Source organism: the organism of the source record quoted next, unplaced genomic scaffold (assembly GCF_019419815.1).
Source record: "Pyrus x bretschneideri cultivar Hongxiangsu unplaced genomic scaffold, Pyrus_bretschneideri_v1 Contig52, whole genome shotgun sequence".
In the NCBI taxonomy this organism is placed as follows: Eukaryota; Viridiplantae; Streptophyta; class Magnoliopsida; order Rosales; family Rosaceae; genus Pyrus; species Pyrus x bretschneideri.
The window spans coordinates 208,590-234,507 of record NW_025999790.1 but is presented as its reverse complement, the minus strand read 5'-3'; the positions used below and the strand labels follow the sequence as shown (position 1 = coordinate 234,507).

Below are 25,918 nucleotides of genomic sequence, written 5' to 3'. Positions count from 1 at the left end.
TTATCAAAATTTAAATATTTTTAGGTTAAATGTTCATCAAAATAAATTAGGATAATCTACATAAATTGTACTTTTCAAAAAAGTTACCAAAAAAATCAGGGTAAAATTATTATTTAATCATCTCGGGCTAAAATTTTAATCCAAAACATTTGAGGAGAAAAACTATTTCTACGTTAGAACCTAAATTTTCTGGGCTAAAAATTTAGGTTTTAAACCCGATCATTGGAGTTAGTCTTATATAATAACATATGACATATCGTCCGTATTCCGGCACATTGAAAAATCTCTCTGAAGGTAGACACGTTTCATGTTACTTTGTTTGTATTACAAGTCAATGCTCTTCGAGATTGTTTATGTAGTAAGCATATTTGTTAATAACTAAACTTTTTTCTAGAAGTGGTTTCATTAGAAACACGCTGGAGTTGAAGTGCCTTGGAAAAAAAGTATATGATATTTGTTTCTTCAAAAAAGTATATATATATGATCAAAAGCACTTTCAATTTTTTATGTAAAATGAAACCAAAAGAATTTATACTTATTAGAAAGCGTTTGTAATTTTTCAGAAACAATTATAAGCATGACAAATGATGTATAGGAAAGTTTATTCCAAAAGACTATGATACATGTGTAAGAAAGTATTGAGAATGAATCACACACTGATGCGAAAAGGGACATTGCATGTGCTTATAAGTAATTGGGTTACTTCCTATACTGCCAATTGTTGCGGGTGTGGAACCTAAAATAATTCCAAAAATTCTAAAGGTAACACGTGAACTTTTTCTCTAGAAAGACAAAATTGCCCTCATTAAATGGGCATACTTCTCATATACTCCCACGCACAGCTCACACCCCTGAAAGTCCCTGCAGCTGAATACGATTGCCCACAACTCACTTACCATTAGCAAGGAAAAGTCAAAGCATTAAAGATAAGGATTGATTACCCAAATCCTATCTTTAATACATCCTAATTGAAGATTGACTCCATTTAAGTAAGTAATCCCTATTTAAATCAATTAAGGATACTTACTTCATTATCTCAAGATATTATTTCCTATTGAATATCTTGAGAATATTTCTCCATAAAACCTTGGCCAATAGGATGCCGCCATGTGTAGGGTAAAACCCTAACACTATGGCCGCCCTCTCCTCCTATATATTCCCCCAATTCTACCAATTTTCGGTAAACTTTTGCTACCCCTGAAAGCCCTAAACACTTTACTCTTCTAAGAGAAACTAACTTAGGCATCGAAGATCCATTGGCCTAACTCCCCCACCTCACGGGCTCGTGAGGCTTAGGTCCTTGATCAAAGGTGTTGATTATTTTGCAGATGCATTTTCGTCAAAACTAGAGACAACGAAAATTTGCATTGACAACGAGTTCCCCAATTTAGTGTCTGCTTTATATCTCCCCCGCGTCAGCAACCCAGACAATCACCCATGGTAGCAAGCTCCATTCCACCAACGGCTACTCCTACTCTTACGCCATCTCTAACCGAAATAGCTAAATATAGCCCCGTCCATAATTATAACTCTGCAAAATATTATTTTTAAATGAATAGTATCATGTTATACTTATATACCACATCCTCCAACTTAAAGGGCTAAACATAACTCCCTTAATAATTTATTAGTTTTAAGTTTATTGATTAATTTAATTAAACTACATTTGGAAGTTTTTAAATTTAGCTGTTGAATTTGAATCAATTATTGCAACTGAGGAGCTCATCCCCCCCCCCCCAAAAACAAAAAAAAAAGGGCTAAGAGGTGGGCTACATATGGCCAGCCTGATGCTCATTTGGCCAAATAAGTGGCTTAATGGGCTACATAGAATTATAGCTCAGCCTTCGGTTGAAGATGCCCTTACTTACCGTCAGCAAAGCCTTTCCCATCTTCAAATTATAACTTTCCTTGATAACAAGAGGTAGGCAAAGGTCTAGTTAGTGTGCCTGTGATTGGGATGCTAAGAGTAATTCCAATGTGTAAGGGCTTCCCATGGCAATTGGCAATTGAATCCCCTCAAGTGAATAGTAACTACCTTTAATGAACAGTAATTGCCTTTTGCATCTCCACCTCTAAACTAAATAGCCATGACAATAGGCAATAAAATGTTACTATTTTTTATTTTATAAAATAATAAAAATTTTAAATTTAAATTTTGAATAAGATTTTTAACCGATCTCGTCACACCACGTGTCATTATTCGAAAGTACCATTTTTGTGAATAGATTTCAATAAGATTTTTAACCAATTTTATCACGCGACTTGTCCTTACCTATTTAGAATCGTTAAAAATATTGAAATGTGGTATAAGGTGGGAGAAAATGGTAAGGTATTTATAAAAAAAATTATAATTTTTTTTAAAACTTTTTTTGGATTTTTAATTAGTTTTTTTTATTATTAACTTAATTAATCTGGACCGTCGTATTACAAAAAAAATCTAACAGTCCAAAATGAGACACATGGGCCACCCAAACATTTCTGATTTTTTTTCTTTTTCTAATTTTTTTAAAGCCTAAAAAATTGGACCGTTGATCGGGAAATTAAACGTTCCAGATTCAAAGTGATTGAGTGAGGCTGACATGCGGGCCCAATATTCTGAAAATATGCCTGAGAAGTGCCCCCACACGCTTGACGCAAATTTTTTATAATGTGGCTGACGTCAACATCACTCCCTCTCAGGCACTCGGGCCTTGAACTCCCGCCTACCCTCTCCCATGGGCTTCATCTTAGCTCAATTGCCCGAATGGGCTGGAGCTAGTTTGGGAAGGGATTATATTACAAATGGAGCATGTCCACAGGGCAAAAGAGCACAATGGAAGTGCTCTAAAGAGGGTTCATGATAATTATGAAATTCTAATCTATTATATTCAGAGTATGATAGGTCAAATCCTAGATCTACTATATTGTTAGGATTTAAGATTTAATTTATAGGAGATGAAGCTTTGCGGTGTTACATCCCACATTGCCCAGAGGAGTGGATCCTCTAAGCATTATATGTATATTCTCATCTTAACCTAACACGAGGCTTTTTAGGAGCTCACTAGCTTTGGGTTTTGTAAGATCTCCAAAGTTAAGCGAATTTGCGCAAGAGCATTTCTAGGATGGGTGACCCACTAGGAAGTTCTCATGTGAGTTCCCAAAACAAAATCGTGAGGGTGTGGTCAGGGCCCAAAGCGGACAATATCGTGTTACGGTGGAGTCAAGCCCGGGATGTGACAATTTGGTATCAGAGCCAATCCCTGGCCAGATGTGTGCCAACGAGGAGTGGATCCTCTAAGCCTTATATGTATATTCTCATCTCTACCTAGCACGAGGCCTTTTGGGAGCTCACTGGCTTCGGGTTCCGTAGGAACTCCGAAGTTAAGTGAGTTCGTGCGAGAGCATTTCCAGGATGGGTGACCCACCGGGAAGTTCTTATGTGAGTTCCCAAAAACAAAATTGTGTGAGTTCCTAAAAACAAAACCGTGAGGGCGTGGTCGGGGCCCAAAGCGGACAATATCGTGCTACGGTGAAGTCGAGCCCAGGATGTTGTGGGCACCCGGGCTGGGATGTGACATGCGGACTGCGAGGATTCTCTTATTTCATCTTTCCATCCTCTTCCATCACTTTTTCTCACATTCTCTATTTTGTCTTTCTCCTTCTATAAAAAATTAATATAAGATGCTGATGTGGTTTAACCGTGACAGTTCAAATAAGAGGAGAGGGAAGGGGAGAGAAAAAAAGATGGGAGAGAATCTTACTCTGTCAGGGATGCTGTTAGTGACATAAAGGTGGCTGGCGTTAGGGTCAAGGTCGAGGTTGCGGTCGGAGTATGTGTGGATATCGATGGGCGATAGTTTTCCCTGTTTTGATTTTAGTTTTGATTTTTCAATTTTATTAATAGTTAACAGAGTTAAGTTTGAGGTTAAGTGATTGGACACATCAAGAAACAAGTAAAGAGACATGAACGAGATACCAAATTGGGGACAACAGACCCTTAGTCATTGCCAATTAGTTTAATGGCGGAACCTCAACTTTCTTTATGGTATCAGAGTAGGTTGTCCCATTGTTTGGACCTGATTTTACAATATCGGCATGAGCAATCAAGGTCGTTGAATAAGCAGGTTCTAGACAGTTGGATTTCATATTTTTCTAGATATTACTATTAGATTTTCGTAGTAATTATCTATGAAATATATTTTTGGAAGCAAAGGAGATCAATTCCAGTTCGAATTGCTACACTTACATGATGATTGGTTTGAAAGCTAACATGGCGGGTTAAGAGACTATTTTCCATGCATTTCAAGCATAAGATAATAGTTGGAAATGGAGACAAAAGATGGCAAAGGTGGATAAGGGCCGAATTTGCTCGGAACTAAACCATACATGCAGGTTATCTCGGTAATGGTGGTATCTGATGATTACCAAAAGATAATTGGAATGGCAATAGGTGTGACCATATGGGTTTTGAAGAGATAAAAATTGGTAAAGAATGAAAGAATATTCTTTTGTTTTCATATCTGATCAAAATAACAATGTGCATGCAGATTGAATGTTTGTCAGATAATAGAATAAGGAAATAAAGATGAGAATAAATAGTCAAAGGATGGGGTTGCATGCAGATGTGTGGGTCTAAGTTTGAGATGATGAGATTTCATTGGTGCATAAGGCTCCAAGAAAGCTTTGAAGCTTTAATCATGTGGAAGGCTTTACAGTTTTGAAGTTTTCAACATTATCTTTAAGAAATTGGGAGATATATGCTTTGAATTATCTTGGAGAAAGTGAACGGCAGAGAGATATGATGCGCAAAACTTGAGATAAAGTTTGAATACAGGATGATGTTCCCTATTGTTGGATTGTTGATTGGACTCTACAAACACCATCAGGTCGTGACAAGCAGATATCCAACCTTATAAATACAAGACTCAGTGCATCGTTTATGGCCCCTTAAAATCAACACATAAATTGCCCTACGTAAAGCTTCTTAACAACCTTGAGATTTTTTCCTTTTCCCTTTTCTTCCTACCAACACATCTTCAGTTTGGATAAATAGCACTGTGAAGGCAATTGGTGACATCTTCAGTTTGCATAGGCATCACTGGTGCCGTAGAATCAGCCGACCGAGGAGCACCTTTAGTTTGGATAGATAGCACTGCTTTGAGGCCGACTGATTATTTATCCAAGTCTCGGTTAAGAAGGATTTTCGAGTCCTTGTTGGCAGAGGTCATCTCATCAGCCTTCTCGCCGAAGTGAGGTGTTACTAAGTTACTAGGCTCAGCACATTTAAAACCGAGTTTTGTTTTATGATTGGATATTCACAAGTACATTTCATTGATCGACATTCCGACGGCCGAACCACATTTACGATCAAAACATTTATCTCTTTCGAGTATTTGTGTCCATATAGTCTGGTACCAGTTTAGCGTACTTATATTCTCACGAATATAATTACTAAAACCGAACCCGGTGTCGACGATTTGTGAATTTTGCAACACTAGCAACCTTGTCTTTAGGCTCTAGAACCTAAAGGCCGAGACGTGTTCCTTCCTCAACCGCAGTTGTAAGATCAAGAAGTCATCAGCCTACCCAACGCCAGATCAATATATTTTACTCCTCGGCCGACAAGTTGGCATACCATGCACACAATTGAATGACATAGTTAGCTTATTAATTACTCAGCTTGCGAGCCGCGTAGGCTTAGTAGTTTTTAGGGTCAACACCCATGTATGAAGTCCAATGGCTACACATGTTGTGTGGGGGCCTCTCACATACACATGTAATTTGGACTCAAAACATGGGAGATTGAAGTAATTTGCATAAAATTGAAAGTCTTTATCAATAGAGAGAACTAAAAACATTGTATAGACCTAGAAACACGAATATGAAGTAAAGAGTCAGTAAGAATTAAAAAAAAAAGAAGAAGTTATAACTAAAGAAAAGTTACCAGAACAAGGAAGGAAGTGAAGAATAGTGCACCACAATAAGAGAGATGGAGAGAAAAATGAGGTCTGATCTAAAACAGAAAATAATTTAGATAGAGAACACACTTGATTTTAAGGGTATTGGACTGATATGTAGCACCAATATATGTTAGAGTAGCAAGGAAAACAAAGGCAGGATGGGACGGGGGCCATTTTGGTCCATTAGTGGCTACGCCGTGTTGTATGTCACACGATTTGTATTGTTCACGTGGACTTTAAAATTCATAAACGTGACGGAGTATGTGGAGAATAAATTTCACATTAACGAGAGAATGAACCTTGCATATGCTTATAAATAATTAAACTACTATCTATATTATCAATTATTTTATAATAAAACCTTAATTTTCTTCAAAAAATTTCTTTCAATGACTTTGAGATAAATAAATTACTTGAGATATACCGGTACAAAGACATTTCAAAGGATAATACTAAAGAGATTAAATTTGTAGATAAAATATTATAAACTAAATAATATAGAAGTTGATAATTAGATTATTACCTTAATAAAACATACTCATTCTTATTAGTGACTTATCATTAAATTTACAAATTTTATCTACAAAATATGCCTCTCAGCGTTTTCCATATATAAAAGTTTCTTGCATCCAATCCATACCATCTCACTTTCTTTCTCACCTAGAAGGTTTCTTAAGTCGAGTCTCAACCTAACTATCCCAGAGCTGAAACATGTTTGATATATCGTCACTCGAACCAGCCCTGTCCTGTCAGTTCAGATATCCCCCGCTTTCACTTCTACCTCCTACTTCTGACCTTCATTTCTTAATTATTAATTAAGCTAGTATTACACACTTTTATTGTACTTGAAAAACAATCAACATTTGTCATTGAATAGTAATATTTGTCTTTACTTGTAAGTAATAAGTTTTAGGTTTGAATTTCGTGAATGACAAATTCGATACCAAATTAAATTGTCTATTATGTAGTTTAGCTAAACTTCCCCCTCGTTCTAATATAAAATATATCATTGTACTAAAAAAAAAATCAACATTTGACTTGGGCACATTTTATCTTGTCCCATTCATTGGCTTGTTTGGTAGATCTAATGGAGATGTTGCCTACGCCATTTTATGGGGAATAAAACATAAAATGAATATTGTGATATTTTAAACTCATTTCAAAGAAATGTCAATGGTTTGTTGAGATCCCTTTATAATTTATATATTACTCACAACTTAAAATGGTACACTAATGGGTTATCAAAATGTTATATATTAAGGACAATTAACATTTGAATCCCAATCTCGTAATTTGATATCATCATCAATTTTATCATCCAGCAATATATAACAAAACATAAGGCCAATGAACAATGGAGAGCAGGACTAACATTCAATTTATTTATGATTATTTGTTTAAAAAAAAAATTATTTATGATTATGATCGATGACTTTCAGGTTTCTTATTGAAAGGAAAACTTTTGAAAGAAAAGAAAAAGGACAAGAACAGAGGAACACTAAGCTAGACCAGAGCCATGCCAGCACTCACACGTGGCACAAGGCCAGCAAGTCTAGCTAGAAACTAGAAGCCTACAAGCCAGCAGCGCCAGTGCCGGCGGAGGAGATTGAGTGAGAGGCCTTGGCAGTCTCCAGATCTGCAGCTTTCTTGAGCAAGTTCTGGTCGTCGTCCTCCAGAACCATCTGGATGGGGGAGGAGCCCAGCCCGTCGGCGATGGCCAGCATAATCTTCTTCATCTCCTCCCTGAACTCTTCCAGATCCACCGTCCCACTCTGGTCGCTGTCGAACTTGTCGAATATGGAGTCGTACAGCTGCGTCAGCTGCTCCGGCGGGGTGGCCACGTCGATGCCGAAGTGGGCCTCGATGAGCCTGAGGGACTCGAAGGCTTTGCGGAGCTCCGACCGGGAGAGGACGCCGTCGCTGTTGAGGTCGAGGGCGGCAAACTGGTCGTCGACGCTCTTCTTGAACTGGGCCTCGTCACTCACGAAGTCCTTCACAGTGCTTCCGTCGATTATCACCACTCCCATCGATGATTGATTCAGTGATTGTGTTGTGAAATTCAAATTAAGATGTGATTGTTTGGTGTTGGTGTTGGTGTTGTTTGTGTTTATTGATGGTGGAGATGGTCCATGGATGAAGGAGAAGGATAATATATGGATTGGTGAGCGGTGATTGACTAGAGATTTTTCAGTGGGACTCTAGGTGCTACACGTGTCGTTACGTGAATAATGAGATATGTGTGTTAAAAAGTTAATAACTTAAAAAATAGAATTTTTTATCACTTATATAAAAACAAATGATGTACTATCCGTATTTTCGTAACAACTAAAAAATTCTCTATGACTGACATTGCTGAAGTGGCACCTGCCACGTGCAGTTACTGTGTGTGCATAAATAAATGTACACAAAGTAGCCATTATTATTTAGAAAGCAAGTAAAATGTCTTGGCAAGCAGAATAATTGTCATGTGTCAAAGTAGCCATTATTATTTAGAAAGCAAGTAAAATGTCTTGGCAAGCAGAATAATTGTCATATGTCGTGGAGTGGAATAATAATCGAATAATATTTTGGTGATGGAAAGGATCAAGGGATGGGAAAGTTTTCGAGAAATTTTTATGATAGGAAGTATATTATATGTTTTTATGTAAGTGATAAAAAAATTTATTTTTTTAAATTATTAATTTTTAATACACATATTTCATTATTTATATAATAACATGAGATTTTTTAGTGTAATCGTTATACAGGATGGTACAGCACGTGTCTTAATGTCAATGGTGAGATATGTGTGTTAAAAAATTAATAATTTAAAAAATAAAACTTTCATCATTTACATAAAAATACGTGATGTATCATCCGTGTTTCCATCATAACTAAAAATTTCTCATTATTGACATTGGTGGAATGGCACCTGTCACGTGCAGTTACTGTGTGTGCATAAATAAATAAGAAATAAATGTACACAAAGTAGCCATTATTATTTAGAAAGCAAGTAAAATGTCTTGGAAAGCAGAATAATTGTCATGTGTCGTGGAGTGGAATAATAATCGAATAATATTTTGGTGATGGAAAGGATCAAGGGAAGGGAAAGTTTTCGATAAATTTTTTATTGTTATGAGAATGCTTGTGATACATTATATGTTTTTATATAAGTGATGAACAATTTTATTTTTTTAAATTGTTAATTTTTTAATACACATATCTCATTATTTATATAATAACATGTGATATATCATTCTTTATGCCGATCACATTGAAAAATCTGTGATAGCTTTCGGTTTTAGATGAAGCGGTGGTGGTGGTAGACTGGCAGTGGCACGGGTCCTGGTGGGTAGAACTGTAGATGGGATGGACTCATGCATGATGACACACAATGCAACACGTTGCTCTTCCACCAACTGCCACTTTGACAATTCGGCAATTTGGCACCCACACCAAGAGAATACTGTGCTCATCATCTTATTTGTCATTATTAGATAAACTTGAATTTCAAGATTCATGTAATGGATAATCACAAATCTTAAAATTCAAACTGATGATAAATACAATAGTAAACATACACCAAATAAATAGTGTTGAGCAAAAATGCACCCCTCTCACCAAACACCAAACACCAACACCAACACCATTTGAGTGTAACATTGTAAATTACCTCCCCGTTTTGTTTGATTTGAAAATTGGTCTAAAAAGACACAAAACAAAGACTTCATATTAGGCCAGGACTCAATTACTTCATTGGGCTGGGTTAGCCACATATATCATCTCTTTGATATTGGATCTAAGGAGGGGAGGGGAGGAGGAGCCTTTCGGTTAATTAATATCATGCTTAATTTTTTACAATAATAGTTTTACTAAAGCTGTGCTCCTATAGTCTTATTGTATAGCATTAACCGTATTTGGGTGTGTTGTAGTTTTTTTTTTAATTTTTTTTACATACGATATTATTAATACTAAGGGTGAGAATGTGCTAGTAATAATGTAATTCGAAATCACCTTTAATGAGAATCGAATTTAAGACCTCTCACTTACAAGTTACAAGATTGAAGAAGAATCATGAGTAAAACAAAAATACTTGTACAAATTGGCAAAGTAACCATATCCCTAATGGTGATTTTTATCTTCTTAGTAGGATTTATCTATTACACAATTTTTAACTATTAAAAAAAATAAAGAGAGTAGATCTCTTTCCTTTTTTTTTTCTTTTTGTATTTTTTAATATCACTAGAATTGTAGTAGTATGTGGTGGGTGTGATGTAGTTACTAACAAGGTTTTCATAGATGAGATGTTTTCCAAATTTGAGTCTATAATAGAGGAAGTCTCATAATGGGTTCTCGCCGCACTAAAGCACTACTCTGAGGCTTCCCCTAATCTCTGAACTTCACTTCACACCAGTAGTTCCCATTCCGGTTTTACCTTACATGTCATATTTATTTATTTTCCGACGAATGTTTCTAGTGGTCACTTCACCACTCCAAGTCAAATTCACAACTAATTCCTATTGCATGTATATTACTATTAATTGCTAGCTGCTAGAAGCCTACAACCGGAATTGCAACATACACCCAAAATATAACATCACTAATTAACAGCTCTAATAGTTAATTAAAATAAAGTAAAGGGGTTATTGAACTGTAATCCTTTAAGAAGATTAAAATTTAATAAAAATCTGATGTTAGAGTATATATTTGATACTGTGCTCGATGCACATATGCAGCAATGGCAGCCACCATCACTATACTTCCTGACCAGATTTCATGATTTTTCCAACCAAGATAGGCCCTGGGAATCCCCCTCTCTCGTCCTTTCTAGTTTGGGAAAGATTTTGAAGATATAGGCCTGTGTTTGTAGGATTTAAGGACATAAATCATGAGGGGATGTTTTCCCTAGTTTTTCCGGCGAGATTTCGAGGTTTTGCAGGCCATTTCCGGTTAGCTCCGGCCATGGCTCTGTCCCTCATTGGTATATTTTGAACCTTTAGTTCATGAGCTTCATTTTGACTTTTATTTCATTGAAAATGGCTGAGTTTTGAGCTTGAACAAAGCTCTGGTTCGCTGCCCAGTTTCCGGCCGAATCTAGCAACTTGCAACCGGGTTGACTTGGCTCGATTTAAGAAAAGAAAAGCCCAAAACTTGATCCATGGGCCAACCCAATCCTTTAGCCTATTAATCCTAAACTAGGATCCAACCTGTCCCACTTCCTAATGGATTTGGAATATTCCTGAAATATTCCTTGCGTTGATTTTTTTTAAATTTTCTTGAAAACCCTCCTAGGCTAATTTCGACGCCCTGAATTTGTTTTTGACATCCATTTAGTGAATTTCCAAAGTTTTAACGTAGTTGACTACCGGGGCATCTCGGTTGACTTCTTAGGGTTGACCGTTGACTTTTACAAAATTTGCCCAGGACCCTTCTTAGCATGTTTCGACGCGCTGATTTCGAATATGCCGTCAATTTCTTCAAATTGAAATGTTTTAATTCATTTTGAATCTGTGAGTGGGTTTTTTCTTTCATAAAGTGTATGTATATATATTATTTGAGTTGGCATACATATATTAATAATGTCTTTTCCATGCAATGGCATAATTAAATTGACGTTATAAGAATTGTCAAAATGGTGAAAATTATGAAATTATTCTAAATCCTGCGGGATGCACATGTATGCGTACTAATATGAGATGTTTTAGCCAGGCTTCACGTGTATGTTTACATCGCACTGCACACTCACTTTGGATCCATTGTAGGTGCCAGTCATGTCCTAGATTGCTATAGGCAATTAAGACTCGTACGTGATGCGCATAGTGCCAGTCTTCATGTGATTGCAGTGCTAGAGTGTAAATCATTGTTACACTCAGTCCTGTTCATGTTAGAATATCTTTGCATGAACTCGTATGTCAGCATACATTGATGAGCACTCGATTTGACATTCGATTATGTGATTTGTTGTGATTACCAGATTATTATGTGTTTATTTTGGAGATGTTGTAAAATGTTGTATGCTCGAGATATTATTGTTTACAATAAGTATTTTCATACTATACGTAGTATGTTATATTTGGAAACTATAATTATTTTACAGCGAGGGGTTATTATGTTTTCGAAAAGGTTTTTACAAAACTTTATGTTTAGGCCCACTCACCTTGTTTTTCGCCCCTCCAGGTTTTGGTGGCTGAGTTTTTGTGTCGACGAGGATTCTTGGCAAACTTTGGTATAGGTGATTACCTTCAACGGTATAATTTTTATCCTACCTTTGTTGTACTTTACTTATGCTCTGACATCACATGTGAATTGGGTTCATTCCTGCTCATTAGTGCATTCTTCCATTTTGACACTTTAGGTTTAAATTTACTCACATTTTTCACATCACTATACTTTATGGCTTCGTCATCCTCCTGGTGTTGCCCAGCACAGCTCGATTTGGAGTCTAGGTGGACATTCCGGATCGGGGTGTGTCAACATAAGTGTAAACGAAAAGTCCGTACCTAAACATATTATATTAAATAAATGTACCGAAATGTCCGTATCTAAATATTATGCTAAATTAGGGTAGCGAAATGTCTGTACCTAAACATATTATAAAAAAAAGGAAGACATTGAATGCATATGCTAACATTAATTAGAGTTTAGGGACTAGAATCAAATTTTAGTGTTGCTCTTACACGATTATATGAGTTCAAATCCCATCAACCCTCTAATATAACAAATCTATCATTTGATAAAAAAAAAAAAAAAAAGAAGAACTAATTTACTAGATAATTAATTAATTAACAAATGATGGAGTTATGAAAGGAGCGGAGGGTCAGACTCCCCTCCTTCCGGAGTCGGACTTGGTCAAAGACCTAAGCCTCACTAACAATTTCATCTTCATCCGCTGGCTGCTCTGATCCCCTTCAGCTTCAGCCCCAGCAGCCGCCTTCTTCTTCCTCCCCATCCCCCGCGGTGACGACGTCACCCAATTTTCCGGTGACCCACCACCCACTCCCACCAGCACGCTCTCCGGTGACGATGACCTCATCCTCACCGTCTGATCATCACACGATGAGTAAAGCTCCGCTAGTTGATCTCGGCTTCCCCCATCAACACCCAAGTTTCTGGCCTGCATCGCCAACACCACCTCCTTCATTGCCACGTCAGCATCCCCTCTGTTCCTGAGCAGAATCTCTCCCACCTGGGCCGGCGTGAGTACCCCGCCCGACCTCACGCACCCGTCCGCTGCCTCGAAGAGCGGGTGGGCATCGAGCCCCAAGTAGTTCTTTGCCAGCTGCCGGAAGGCGTGGGGACCGCAGGTGCCGAGGCTGACGTGGACGTCCATGCGTCCGCAGCGCAGCAGCGCCGGGTCCACATTGTCCCTATGGTTGGTGGTGAACACTATGATGCGTTCATCTCCGCAACAAGACCAGAGGCCGTCCGTGAAGTTGAGCAACCCCGACAGCGTCACTCTCCCTCCGCCGTTTTGCTCGTCGTCGTCCTGCTTCTGCTGAGCCTGCTTCCTCGATGATCTCAGCCTAGCCTTGGAAGTTGAATTCGAGATCATTTGCTGCTGCCTGTCAGCCGTCAGATCGAGGGAGCAGTCTATGTCTTCTATGACTACGATGGAGCGGTTGGTGGTCTGTATGAGCAGAGCTCGCAGCTCCGAGTTGTCAGAAACCTTGGTGAGCTCGAGGTCGTAGACGTCGTAGCACAGGTAGTTGGCCATGGCAGCGATCAAGCTCGACTTGCCTGAACCGGGAGGGCCGTACAGAAGGTAACCCCGCTTCCACGCGCGTCCCACCCTGTGGTAAAACTCTTTGCCCTCGGCAAACGCCGTGAGGTCTCCGGTAAGCTGGTTCTTGAGTTGGGGTTCGAGAGCGAGGGTTTCGAAGGTGGAGGGGTGACGGAAGGGGACGGAGACCCAGCCGGACTCGTAGGAGGCGTGGCCGTTGTTGGTGAAGAGCCGCCTCTCACGAGAGACGCGCTCGAATTCCTCGGCACGTGCGGTGAGATGGTGGAGGTAAGGCTGGAGGAGGGCGTGGCGGTGGCGCTTGGGGAGCTTGAGTACGAAGGAGCGCTTCTCTTCAAGGGAGTCTTGGACGGTGTCGACGTGGTGGGTCCAGGAGAGGGTGAGGCCGCGGAAGGAGTCGTGGACGGAGTGGTTGGGGGCGACGGTGAAGGAGATGCGGTTGGAAGAGTTGGAGCGGGAGAGGGTGAGGCGGGAATTGAATGAGGAGGAGGAGGAGGTGGCAGAACTGGCAGAGGCGTTGGCGTTGACGAGGGAGTTGAGGTAGAGGTTGACATGGCGGTAGAGGTGATTGAGGTGGACGCCGCAGTAGCCGTTGAACTCGGGGACGTCGAAGTAGGAGTAGGGGGTGAGCATGTCTTGGAGGGACTCGTATAGGGAGTGGAGGAGGGAGAGCAGCTGGGAAGGCAGCACATTCTGGAGGACTGTCAGCAGCCCCAGCAACGACCACAGCTGTGACAACATCTCCATGTATAAATCTCTAATCGTTTCTCTGGCTACCTATCTTTTGTCTTGCTTGCAGACTTGCAGTTGCAGCCGCTATATATGGTACGCAGTGATCACTGATCGATTGCGATTTTGTTTGTGTCTAGAAGTAGTTGTAGTAATTAAGTAGGTGCCATAGAGATGGTCTACTTAATGTGATGTGAGGACTTTACCTTCATGTATGGAAATGCATTATTTATTCTTATATGTACTATGGGAGAAGAAAACAAATTATTAAGCAGGGGCCGGGCCCAGAGTTGCATGCATTCTAATGTGTAAGGATAATGCTAGGAAACCATTACATTTTATTGTGTAAGAATAATGCTACGGAAATCATTAAATTTTATAAATAATATGATGTGGTGGTTGATGATTGTATGATTAAGTTTCGATTAACGTGTTTAAATTTTATTGGTTACATATTACAAAATCTGTAAATTTAGTTAAAATAATTAGTCTATCTAGAATTACTTAATGTGTAAATAAAGGGATATTGTGGGGAAATATGTCTGACTGGTCACTGGGGGCGTCTTTAAATCTCATTCACCATATTAATATGGAGTTCAGATCTGCTGTTAGAGGTGGCTGAAAAAGCATCAGCAAAGCAAAAGAATATGGCTAATAAAGATGATGCATGAAAGCAGAAAGCCGACTCTTCTTCTTTTGCTTTTTGATATTCTCTATCCCCATTCCCTAGAGGTTTTCATATTCTGCTTCACTCTCTCGTGTACAAGGTGAGTACATGAACAATAAAACCAATTCACGACACAAGTCCAACTCTTAATGAAGAGGAAAGTTGAGGTTTTGTCACAATTTGATAAATTTTTAGGTTTATTATGATTAATCAACATCATCGATATTATTTCAACCATTTATTGTATTGAATTTTACAAAAGTTTCAGCGATATTAGTAGTGAAATTCTTACATCTAAGTTGTATATTATTTCGTTATATTTTCATTTGTAATAATCTATTCTCCAACGTACAATTATATAATGATATTAAGAGTAATTCAACTCTTTATACATATTTAGTAAAGTTCAAGTATTGAACATTTTTTGCAGTTCACACACATGTCATGTCATATTGAAGTCAAAACCTTAGCCAAGATCTTATAAGAATAATTACATAAGCTAATCAGTCGGAACTAGGAAACATATTTTGGATTTTGAACTTTCGGAATAAGCACAATGTGAGTTGCGTTGAGTCGGCAGGATTAACCTCCCCAAATTCCAGCATCCAAACCAGAGCATTAACCTCCTCCCTAATACTCTCCCAAAAAGAATGATAGAACACACCATGGAAGCCATCAGGTCCCGGAGCCTGGAGACTGCCCATTTGCAGCGTTGCTTCTTTAATTTCCACATCCGAGATTGAAGACATCAAGGACTCATTCATGCTAGTGGCAACCGATGGAGTTACACACTCCAATATTGATCCCCACTCCCTTCTCCCCGCAAAGGTGAAGAGATTTAGAAAATAGTCATCTATTAGCTTCCTCACTCGATTCAGATGCTCCACCCAATTGCCATCCTCCTTTTTAAGTTTCATCACATGATTTCTCCTCTGCCGTTGCATGGTGGATTGATGGAAAAACTTGGTGTTAGCATCTCCTTCACGAAGCCGTTTAACCCTTGACCTTTGTTGCCAAAAGCTTTCCTCCTGTGCCGATAACCTATCAATCAATTTTGTCTTCTCATGAATCTTATCAATATGTGCTCCCCAATCTTTTTGAAGCTCCCCAAGCTTGGACATAAGCTCCGCAATTTCCTGTTCCCTCATTTTGAATTTCCTTCTACTCTAAGTAATGAGCTGAGATTGACAATCATTGATCTGTTTTTGCCATCGATCAAACGCATCACTACCGCAAGGACGGTCCCAACAAGCTTTCACCAACCTTTTGCATTCTTTATCCTTAGCCCAAAAAGCTTCGAAGTGGAATAACTTTCGACCAGCAGTCCACCGGGATCACACTAGATGATAATAGGGTAATGGTCCGAACCCAAAACAGTACCGTGTGTGACCATAGTATATGGCCAAGAAACTTGCCATAACTGATTGATAAGCCCCTTATCTAACCTCCCCTCCACTAGTTCTCAATTTCTAGTACCTTTCCAAGTGAAGGAGAGGCCATTGAAGTTGAGATCAACCAGCTTTGCCGTGTTCATAAAATCTGCCAGATATTGGGGCCTATTATACAAAACAGCCGTTCCACCAGATTTCTTATAATCCCAAATAAACTCATTGAAATCGTTGCCACATAGCCAAGGAATACTAGAGGGGTTGAAATGAGTATTCATCCAATCCTAAAGCAGTGCTTTCTCCATTCGATAAGTAGTGCCATAGACCCTTGTCACTCTCACCCATCGAGACTCCCTCACTGTTCACATCCGAGCATCAATAACATGCTTTGAAGAAAAACTGATGTCAACTTCCAATTGGTCATCCCACCATAGGCTCAATTCACCAGACTTACCAATTGGGGAAACATCGAAACCATTCTTGAACCCCATTCGTCTTCTTACACCATCAATTCTATGATCATTCGTCTTAGTTTCTGATCGAAAAATCATAGAGGGCCTATATTTCAAAATAAGCCCATGAAGGGCTTGAATTATCGTGTTCGACCCAAGACCACGACAGTTCCAAAAGAGGTAAATCATGGTGACTTTGTGGTTGTTGAAGGCCGACCGCCACCACCTTAAGAAGACTTTCCCTCTTTTCAGGCCAACAATGCCTCACGCTTATGCTCAGAGACCTCCTCCATGAACTCCCACATATCCTAATACCCAATTGGGATGTCCTGTAATTCCTTATCCGCATATATAGCTCACTTCACCATCAAGCATCTTTCTCATAACAAATTCAAGATAATGTAGAGATTGCCCATGAACTATTCCATTTCCTTAAACTAAGGAAAACAAGAAGTAAGTTTGAGCTTGGCATTAAGCTAGATATGCATAGAGTGTATGATCGGATGGAGTAGGATTTCCTTGATGCGGTTATGGAGAAGATGGGTTTAATTCTAGTTGGCGGAAGCTTATCATGGGGTGTGTGAGCTCGATTAACTTTGCGGTAATTCTTAATGGGCTACCGGGCAACAAGTTTGCTCATTCAAGAAGTTTACGACAAGGGGATCCTTTATCTTCTTATTTGTTCTTATTGGTCAGTGATGTTATTTCCAAGATGCTTCAATCAGCGGTGTGGCGAAAACATTTGGAAGGGTTGAAGATGAAGTCGTATGGTCCGATAATATCCCATATTTTCTTTGCTGATAACACACTAATATTTTTGAAGCCCACTAGAATGAACTGTTGCAATCTGGTCAAAATCATTGAAGACTATTGTGCAATCTAGTCAAAATCATTGAAGACTAAGTAAATCTACAAAAATTGTGCTTTTTCTTTAGTGCCAATACGTCGGCGGCAGTGTTGACGGAGTTGGGACAAGTTCTTAATATGCATGTTGTTTCTGATCTGGGGACATACCTTAGTGTTCCTGCCATGTGGAGAAGATCAAAGTGGCAAGATCTTGCTTATGTCAAAGGTAGGATTTTGCGGAAAATACAAGGGTGGAAGCAAAACACTCTCTCTTAAGCGGGCAAAAAGGTATTAATTAAAGCAGTTGCTCAAACAATTCCAGCATGCCACATTTCACATTCTTCAAAGGGGATGAAGACCTGGAGAGACATCTAAAGCACTACCGAAGCTCAATGATCCTCTATCGAAACAACAACGATCTCATGTGCAAGATATTCGCCACCACTCTACAAGGCAAGGCGCAAGATTGGTTCTACACCCTGCCGCCATAATCCATCAGGAGTTTCGACAAATTTTCTTTGGTTTTCACCAAAGAATATTCATCCTATCGCTTGATCAAGAAAAAGTCCTACCACCTGTTCAAAGTCAAGAAGAACCCAAGGAGTCGCTTCGCGACTATGTGAAGAGGTTCAAAGTAGAGAAGGCAAAGATAGTTAGATGCAATGACTCGATAGCTAGAGTAGCCTTTCAAAAAGGACTCCCAGCAGACCACTCGCTGTTCGGAGAATTGATCATGAAAGAAGATCTAACTCTGGTAGACTTTTTCGCTTTGGCGGAAAAGCATGCACTTTGGGACGAGGTTCGCCGATGCACATTCAATGCAAATTCGAGCGATCTTGACTATGAAGTCCCCCACTACTTTGGAGGAAATTCAAGGTCTGACTGGACGAGTAGCCGCATCTGAATCTTCAATAAGCTTTACCTTCATACGAGAAGAGCTGAGGGCCCAATTACCTATATTCCATAGTTCAAAATCTCTCATCAATGCGGAAACCAGTTACCAGAAATTCAAAATGTAACTTTGGCGACAGTTGTTGCAACCCGAAAACTTAAGTTATACCTTTACATGCACTCAATCATCCTCATGACGCACTATTCTGCCTAATCCAGACATGTGATGATAAAGGCGCAGACACTGGCGATGTAAATTTTTTTTTTTATGAATGCAACAACTTAGCTCAAAAGGCACGCCAAGGGTAGACGAACACTAGAAGGACTGTCACATCCGGGCCTGGGCCTCCACCACATCCCGGGTGCGACTCCGCCGTAGCACGATATTGTCCGTTTTGGGCCCCGATCACGCCCTCACGGTTTTGTTTCTGGGAACTCACACGATAACTTCCTAGTGGGTCACTTATCATGAAATTGCTCTCACGCGCTACTCGCTTAACTTCGGAGTTCTGATGGAATCTAAAGCCAATGAGTTTCCAAAAGACCTCGTGCTAGGTAGAGATGAGAATATACGTATAAAGCTTACATGATCCACTCTCTTAGGCGATGTGGGATGTTACAATCCACCCCCCTTAGACCATCTCCAATGGTTGGGCTAAAAGCCAAATATTTTAACCTGGAAAATTTAGTTTTTAGCCCAGAAACAGTTTTTTTGCTCCAACCGTTCTGGCCTAAAATTTTAGCCCGGGATTATTAAAGAATGAACTTAGGCTATTTTTTTTAAAATTAAATTTCAAAAAAAAAAATGTAGACTATTGTAAATTAATTTTATGAACATTTTAATCTAAAAAAATTTAAATTCCGACAAATATTGAAAAATCACTAAATTTTTCACAAAGCAAGCCTTCAACTTTTACCAATCTTTCAACCCTGGGCTAACTTTCAATTCACCAACCTTTCAACACCAAATTTTCAATTCACCAACCGTTCAACACCAAACTTTCAACTTTCATCAATCATCTTGTATATAAACATATGTCCAATATTTGTTGATCACACAACCTTTCAACCTTCAATCATCCTCTATATTCACCAATCTTTCAACTTTTAAAGAGTTTTTGTTTCCTAAAAATCCTTAATATCTCATCAATGGGTGATAGAAGAAGACGTAGCATGGCAATGCAGATGGCGCAATATCAAACAAGGATCGAGATTGAGGATGTAGAATTGTTCAACGCCGAAGTTGAACTTATCAACTCGTTTATGCAATATGAGCACCATGGCGAATCTAGCCATCGTGGTTCTGTCATAGGACGTTCATATGTGTAGTGTGATAGAGAAAAGTGTCATGACCGAATGATAAAAGATTATTTCATCGAGCGTCCGAGATTTCCTGCTTATGATTTTCGAAGGCGGTTTTGGATAAGGAGATAGCTTTTTGAAAGCATCTTGAATGCAGTTGTCAATCATGACCACTACTTTGCAAGAAGGCTAGATGCCGCAGGCCGACAAGGTTTATCACCTCATCAGAAGCTCACATCTGGTTTTCGCATGCTAGCTAATAGGTGCTCTGCAGACTCAATTGACGAGTATTGCCGACTTGTAGAAAGTACTGCTATTGAGAACCTGAAGTGCTTTTATAAGGCAATTGAAGGCATATATGGAGCCATATACCTCCGCAATCCAAATCGTGAAGACTTGAAGAAACTTCTACGCAAGGCAGACAAAAGAGGCTTCATTGGCATGATAGAAAGTCTCGATTGTATGCATTGGGATTGGAAGAATTGTCCTACTGCTTGGGCTAGCCAATTCAAAGGCCGTCATGACAAGCCAATCATCGTGCTCGAGGCTGTGGCGTCTTACGACATATGGATTTGGCATGCTTTCTTCGACGCTCCTGGATCAAATAACGATATCAACGTTCTTTGGTCTTCTCCTTTGTTCGATAATGTTGTCAATGGATGGGCACCAGAATTTCAATATAAGGTAAATGGTAATAGGTATGAGCTAGGTCACTACCTAACTGATGGTATTTATCCTAGTTGGTCTACCTTTGTCAAAAGTTTTTCTCATCCCGATAGTGCAAAGAAGAAATTATTTTCGCATAAGCAAGAGTCTTACTTGAATGATGTGGAAAGAGCGTTCGAGATCCTGCAAGCTTGATGGGCCATTGTTAGAGGGCCTGCACGATTTTGGCAGTCCGAAGATCTCCATTCAATGATGATGACGTGCATAATTTTGCACAACATGATTGTGGAAGATGAGTACATCGTAATTGAAGAAGAGTCAGAAGAAGATGTGGATGATGACCAACCAACACATATGAGAGCTATTGCAAGAGATGTTGAATATCTTGCTCCAACCACATATGAGACCTGACAGGTTAGGGTCACCTTGAGTGAGTATATGAGACATTTAAATAGAATTCAAGCTCCTCAATGTCATGACACACTCTGTAAGGATTTGGTTGAGCATGTATAACGCTGAGAAGGTGAACGTTGATGATGTTGGTTAAGCATTTATGTAATAATTTTAAATGTACTATGTTGTTATTTTTGAGTAATAAATTTAAGTATCTTCTTATGCAAAGTATTTTGTCTAGTACGTTGGATAAATTATTGAATGAAGGTTGAATTATTGAAGGCATCTATTCTACATCAAAGTGTGGAATAATAAGACATAAATTATTGGATAAGTAATAAGACAAAAATTTAATAAAGTACATAAACCACATAAACTTAATACAATCGATAATTCATAAACCACATAATTAATAAACTACATAAATTTAATACAAACGACAATTAATAAACTTAATTAATAAAGCACATAATTCATACACTACATAAACTTAACAATCATATCCACCATCTTCACTTGGTGATGGACTTCGTTGAAATGTTGGGATATAGGGTTCAGAGGATTCATCATCTTGAAACATACTCCTTGAGGCAGATTTTTGCATAATTTCCTTTTGCTTACCACGTAAGAACTTCTTCCTCTTTGGAGTGTATTTGCTGAGGTCCTTCATCATGAATTCAATTTCAAACCTATTTTCCTCCTTATCCGAGATTTCCTTCATTTGCAAACGTCCTAAGCATGTTGCAACTTAAAAACTTGATTTTTTGGTGTTACTCTTGTCTTGTAAATTTCCATTGCTTTGTCACCCTATGCAAAAAATACATAAAAATAATTAGTTGCAACATGATATTATGTACATGACAAATAAAATATCAAGAACAAAACTTACAATTTCTATGGCGCTCCTTCCACTAGCCATGCCAACCACATCTCTCTCCAAGCTTCCATTCCATAAAATGCATGCTTTTTTGATAGTCTTCCACCAATCATAAGCACCATCACCATCCCGCCCGCCGCCATTGCAGTTTTCTTGTAACTTTGCAATGATTTTATCCCACAAAACCTTTTAATTTTGATTTATGCTAACTGCACCATCTTCGCTAACAGAACATGCCAAGCATAGAGCAACATCTTCCTCACAGGTCCAATTACGACCTCTAATATGCTCTCTTGCCATTTTAAACAATTTGGAAATGGTAGAAAGATAAATTGGAAGAATTGTAAGAGAAAATTGAGTTTTGTGTGGATGTTTGAACAAATACATATGTATTTATAGAGTTTTTGGGTGAATTTGAGTTAAATAATTTTTTAAAATTATTTTAGCCGTTGGATTTAAATTTGGACCGTTAGATCTTTTTTTTTTACCGTTAGATTTGATTATATTCGATCTCAGCCGTTGGATTCAATGTATTTTAAAATGACATATTTAAAAAAATCAAATTTGAATCTGGACCGTTGGTTGTCCGTGAAAACCAGCCATCGGATTGAAAATGTAGCCGTTAAACTGCATTGGGTGGCCGACAAACCATTGACAGCGGGGCCCACCCCTGTCGGGAATGAATTGCAGGCGCTCCGAGTGGGGCGCGTTGGAGCGTGAACGAGCTAAGACTGGCCCAATGACCAAGGAGTCCAGTCACACAGTGGGAGGGGGAATTCTGCGGGGTATTTGGCCCAGCTTTAACATTTAGTATTTAGCCCAATGTTTTAGCATGGGTTGGAGATGGTTTGGGGGGGGGGGAATTTAGCATTTAGCCCACCATTGGAGGTGGTCTTAGGGGCCTGATGTCCTCATCGGCACACTTCCGGTCAGCAATTGGTTATAATACCAAATTGTCACATCCCGGCCTAGGCCCCTACCACATCCCAGGTGCGACTCCGCCGTAGCACGATATTGTCTGCTTTGGACCCCGACCACGCCCTCACGGTTTTGTTTCTGGGAACTTACACGAGAACTTCCCAGTGGGTCACCCATCATGAGATTGCTCTCGCGCGCTACTCGCTTAACTTCGGAGTTCCGATGGAATCCGAAGCCAATGAGTTCCCAAAATGCCTCATGTTAGGTAGAGATGAGAATATACATATAAGGCTTACATGATCCACTCCCCTGGGCGATTTGGGATGTCACAAGGACACTCAGAAGCAAGTTTTGTCCTCTTCGCCCAAGAAAATTCTACATAGGAGCAACATGTACCAGCAAGTTGAACACCACTTCTGCTATGCGTCACATGGCCTAAGCCGACCTTGCTTCATAATTCAGCTTTAGAGCGGCCCAATACTGACAGTTGAGCATCTTTTGCTATGTGTAACATGGCCCCAGCTCCACGGCTCCATACCGCACCTTCATGCCTAGCCTAGGCGACGCAACATAGCGACCTAACGACACTCCGGAGGCAGCCGAGCATACCCTAGCCACGCTTGCTTCGCCCAATGGAGACTTCTGACATTTGCATGTCGACGACGCATCCAACTACAAAGGCTCAGAAGCAGGCATGGTCCTTGTCACCCTAGACGATTCGATGCTCGAGTAGGCGATTACTTTAGGCTTCAAGGCATCTAACAACGAAGTAGAGTACGAAGCCCTACTAGCAGGCCTTTGAATGGTAAAAGACTTGGCGGTGAAAAAGCTTGCAATTCATTCTGATTCCTAGCTAATCACCAGCTAGAGTACTGGGGAGTACATGGCAAAACATCCAAGGATGCCGCAATACTAAAAAAAAGTATGCAAGCAGCTTAAGGCATTTCAGACTTACACCCTTACTCAAGTTTCGTGGGTAGACAACGCCTACGCGGACACACTAGTCGGCGTAGGCTCCACCTCAACCACCAACTCAATTGCTTTATCCTGATGGAATATCTAGACAAGCCAAAAATAGAAGAGGAACTGGTAGCCAAAGTATCATAGCATTGTTGCCCGAAGATCCTACACTAGACCACATCTTCACTGCCTAGCGCCTTTCGACGACCTAATGGTTCTAAGCTCAATCCACGAAGACGTTTATGGAAATCACTTTGGAGGCTGATCCTTAGTCCAGAGGGCTGTTAACACAAGCTGCTACTGGCCTACCATGCATCAAGCCATTAATAAGTTAGTGCAAAAGTGCGACCGTTGCCAACTCTACAAGCTGGTACCAACATTGTTTGCCAGCGAGCTACACCTACATATCAGTCTTTGGCCATTCATGCAGTGGGCAATCAACTTAATAGGGCCAATGCTGCCCATTACTGGGGCAAAGGCATGATGATCGTTGCAACTGATTACTTCACCAAATGGGTAGAAGTAGAGCCCATGACAATGACGACTCAGGAGGACATATAGCGCTTTATATGGAGGAACATTATTTGCTAATTTGGTATCCCCAATTCGTCATCATCGACAACAGCTCGTAATTAATGGGCAAAGATTTGACGAAGTTTTTCCAAAAGTATAACATCAAGCAGCACATGTCCACACTGAGATATCCTTAAGGCAATGGGCAGACTGAAGCATCCAGTAAGACGATTCTCGACTGCCTCAAGAAATCCTTCTCCGAAAAGAAGGGAAAATGGCCAAACAAACTCCCTAGATGTCTATGGGCATATCGCACGACCAAATGACAAGCCACCAATGAGATTCCTTTCTCTTCGGCATTTCGTTCAGAAGCAATCATTCTTCCCAAATGTCATCATGCCAAGTATCAGCACTCTATTGCTAGGCATTGAGCAGAACAGTAAGGAGATCGCCACATGCTTAGATCTGGTAGAGAAAAAGCGCGAGCAGACCATCACCTGCATCGCTGCCTATTAACAACAACTCATTTCCAGCTATAACAAAAAGGCCAAGATCCAGTTGTTCTAACCTAGAGATCTAGTCCTAAGAAAAGCCTTCATCACTGCCTCGTAAAGAAGGCTATAAAAAGATGGATCTCATCTGGGAAGGTCCGTACAAGATCAGCAAAGTAGGCGGCAATGGTAGTTACACCCTCACCACTATAAACGACAAAGAGATCGAAAAGCAGTGGAACGTTTATAATCTGAGGAAGTACCATGTGTGACCTCCTGCCACATCAAAGCCCGAAGACTCAAGTAGTTCGACGGGAACCACTTCCCAAGTTGAGGACCATCCAGTTGTTATGCAATTCTTACCTTACAGCTAAGTTCTCGTTCGTTTCACTCGTTTTTCAATGAGGAATTTAGAAGTAATCTATAACTTGGCTTGGCTGCATGGTTACAACAACTGATCATTCTTGCACTTCAAAAGAAGATCACGCCCTTTTTAAAGACTTATTGCAGGAATTGCAGCCCCTGAAGGACCAAGCATGCTTTCTAGTGCGAGAGGATAAACTAATTGCTCTCCAGTGCGGGAGGGTAAACCAATTCCCCGACACCCATATGGGTATGCTCTCTAAGGCAAGATGATAAACTTACACTCCGAATATCCAGACGTGGATGAGCCAAGCTGCCCTGGTATAACTAGGTGCACGATGGCTTGCGTCGGGATTCCTAGAAATAGCCATAAAGGTCTTTTTCAAGGATTAGCTAACTGAAGGGTTTTGGGTCTCTTGGCCTAATCCGTGGAGAACTGGGCCTCATAGACAGATGAGGCACATTACGTAGTACACTCTATGGATGGCTGCCCTGGAACCTTAAAACTACTACTGAGTGAACGAAGGTAGCCTACGGTTTCTGGAAGACTGCCTACGGCTTGCCATTTGAGCAGTAAAGCTGTGCTAGACTTATACAACCACACATTCTTGTGAAAGGTTAAACAAGCTAGCATGCATATACGAAGTTTTATCCACTGCCGACATGCTACGTAGTTGATAAGCTTCACCTCTACTAAGTGCGGAACAACCTACGCCAAGTCCTAAAGTGTTGTGATACTTGCTACACAACTTACGGAATTGGAGAAAACCAAGGCTAACAACCTAGTGGTCACGCAGACTTGTTTG

The 25,918-nt window shown here is 39.9% G+C and overlaps 3 protein-coding genes across 3 annotated transcripts; 1 reads left to right on the top strand and 2 right to left on the bottom strand.

Annotated features, from left to right (window-relative positions):
- Positions 1–7,358: 7,358 nt before the first annotated feature.
- On the bottom strand, positions 7,359–8,076 carry LOC103954925. The gene has a single exon (XM_018649336.2). It carries the CDS (start codon positions 7,964–7,966, stop codon positions 7,511–7,513), a length of 456 nt encoding a protein of 151 aa, XP_018504852.1. The 5' UTR covers positions 7,967–8,076; the 3' UTR covers positions 7,359–7,510.
- A 4,590-nt stretch (positions 8,077–12,666) lies between these two features.
- LOC103954926 (AAA-ATPase At4g30250) lies at positions 12,667–14,409 on the bottom strand. The gene has a single exon (XM_009366778.3). It carries the CDS (start codon positions 14,401–14,403, stop codon positions 12,736–12,738), a length of 1,668 nt encoding a protein of 555 aa, XP_009365053.2. The 5' UTR covers positions 14,404–14,409; the 3' UTR covers positions 12,667–12,735.
- A 5,393-nt stretch (positions 14,410–19,802) lies between these two features.
- Positions 19,803–20,792, top strand: LOC103954955. Its single transcript, XM_009366808.2, has 2 exons — positions 19,803–19,944; positions 20,089–20,792. Exons 1-2 carry the CDS (start codon positions 19,803–19,805, stop codon positions 20,790–20,792), a joined length of 846 nt encoding a protein of 281 aa, XP_009365083.2.
- Positions 20,793–25,918: the final 5,126 nt, after the last annotated feature.

Bases quoted from the DNA above. Each gene is read 5' to 3' on its own strand.
- LOC103954925 (XM_018649336.2), bottom strand. From the start codon at position 7,966: ATGGGAGTGGTGATAATCGACGGAAGCACTGTGAAGGACTTCGTGAGT.
- LOC103954926 (XM_009366778.3), bottom strand. From the start codon at position 14,403: ATGGAGATGTTGTCACAGCTGTGGTCGTTGCTGGGGCTGCTGACAGTC.
- LOC103954955 (XM_009366808.2), top strand. From the start codon at position 19,803: ATGGCAATGCAGATGGCGCAATATCAAACAAGGATCGAGATTGAGGAT. The intron at 19,945-20,088 runs GTTCATATGTGT...TCTTGAATGCAG, and splicing joins TCGTGGTTCTGTCATAGGAC to TTGTCAATCATGACCACTAC.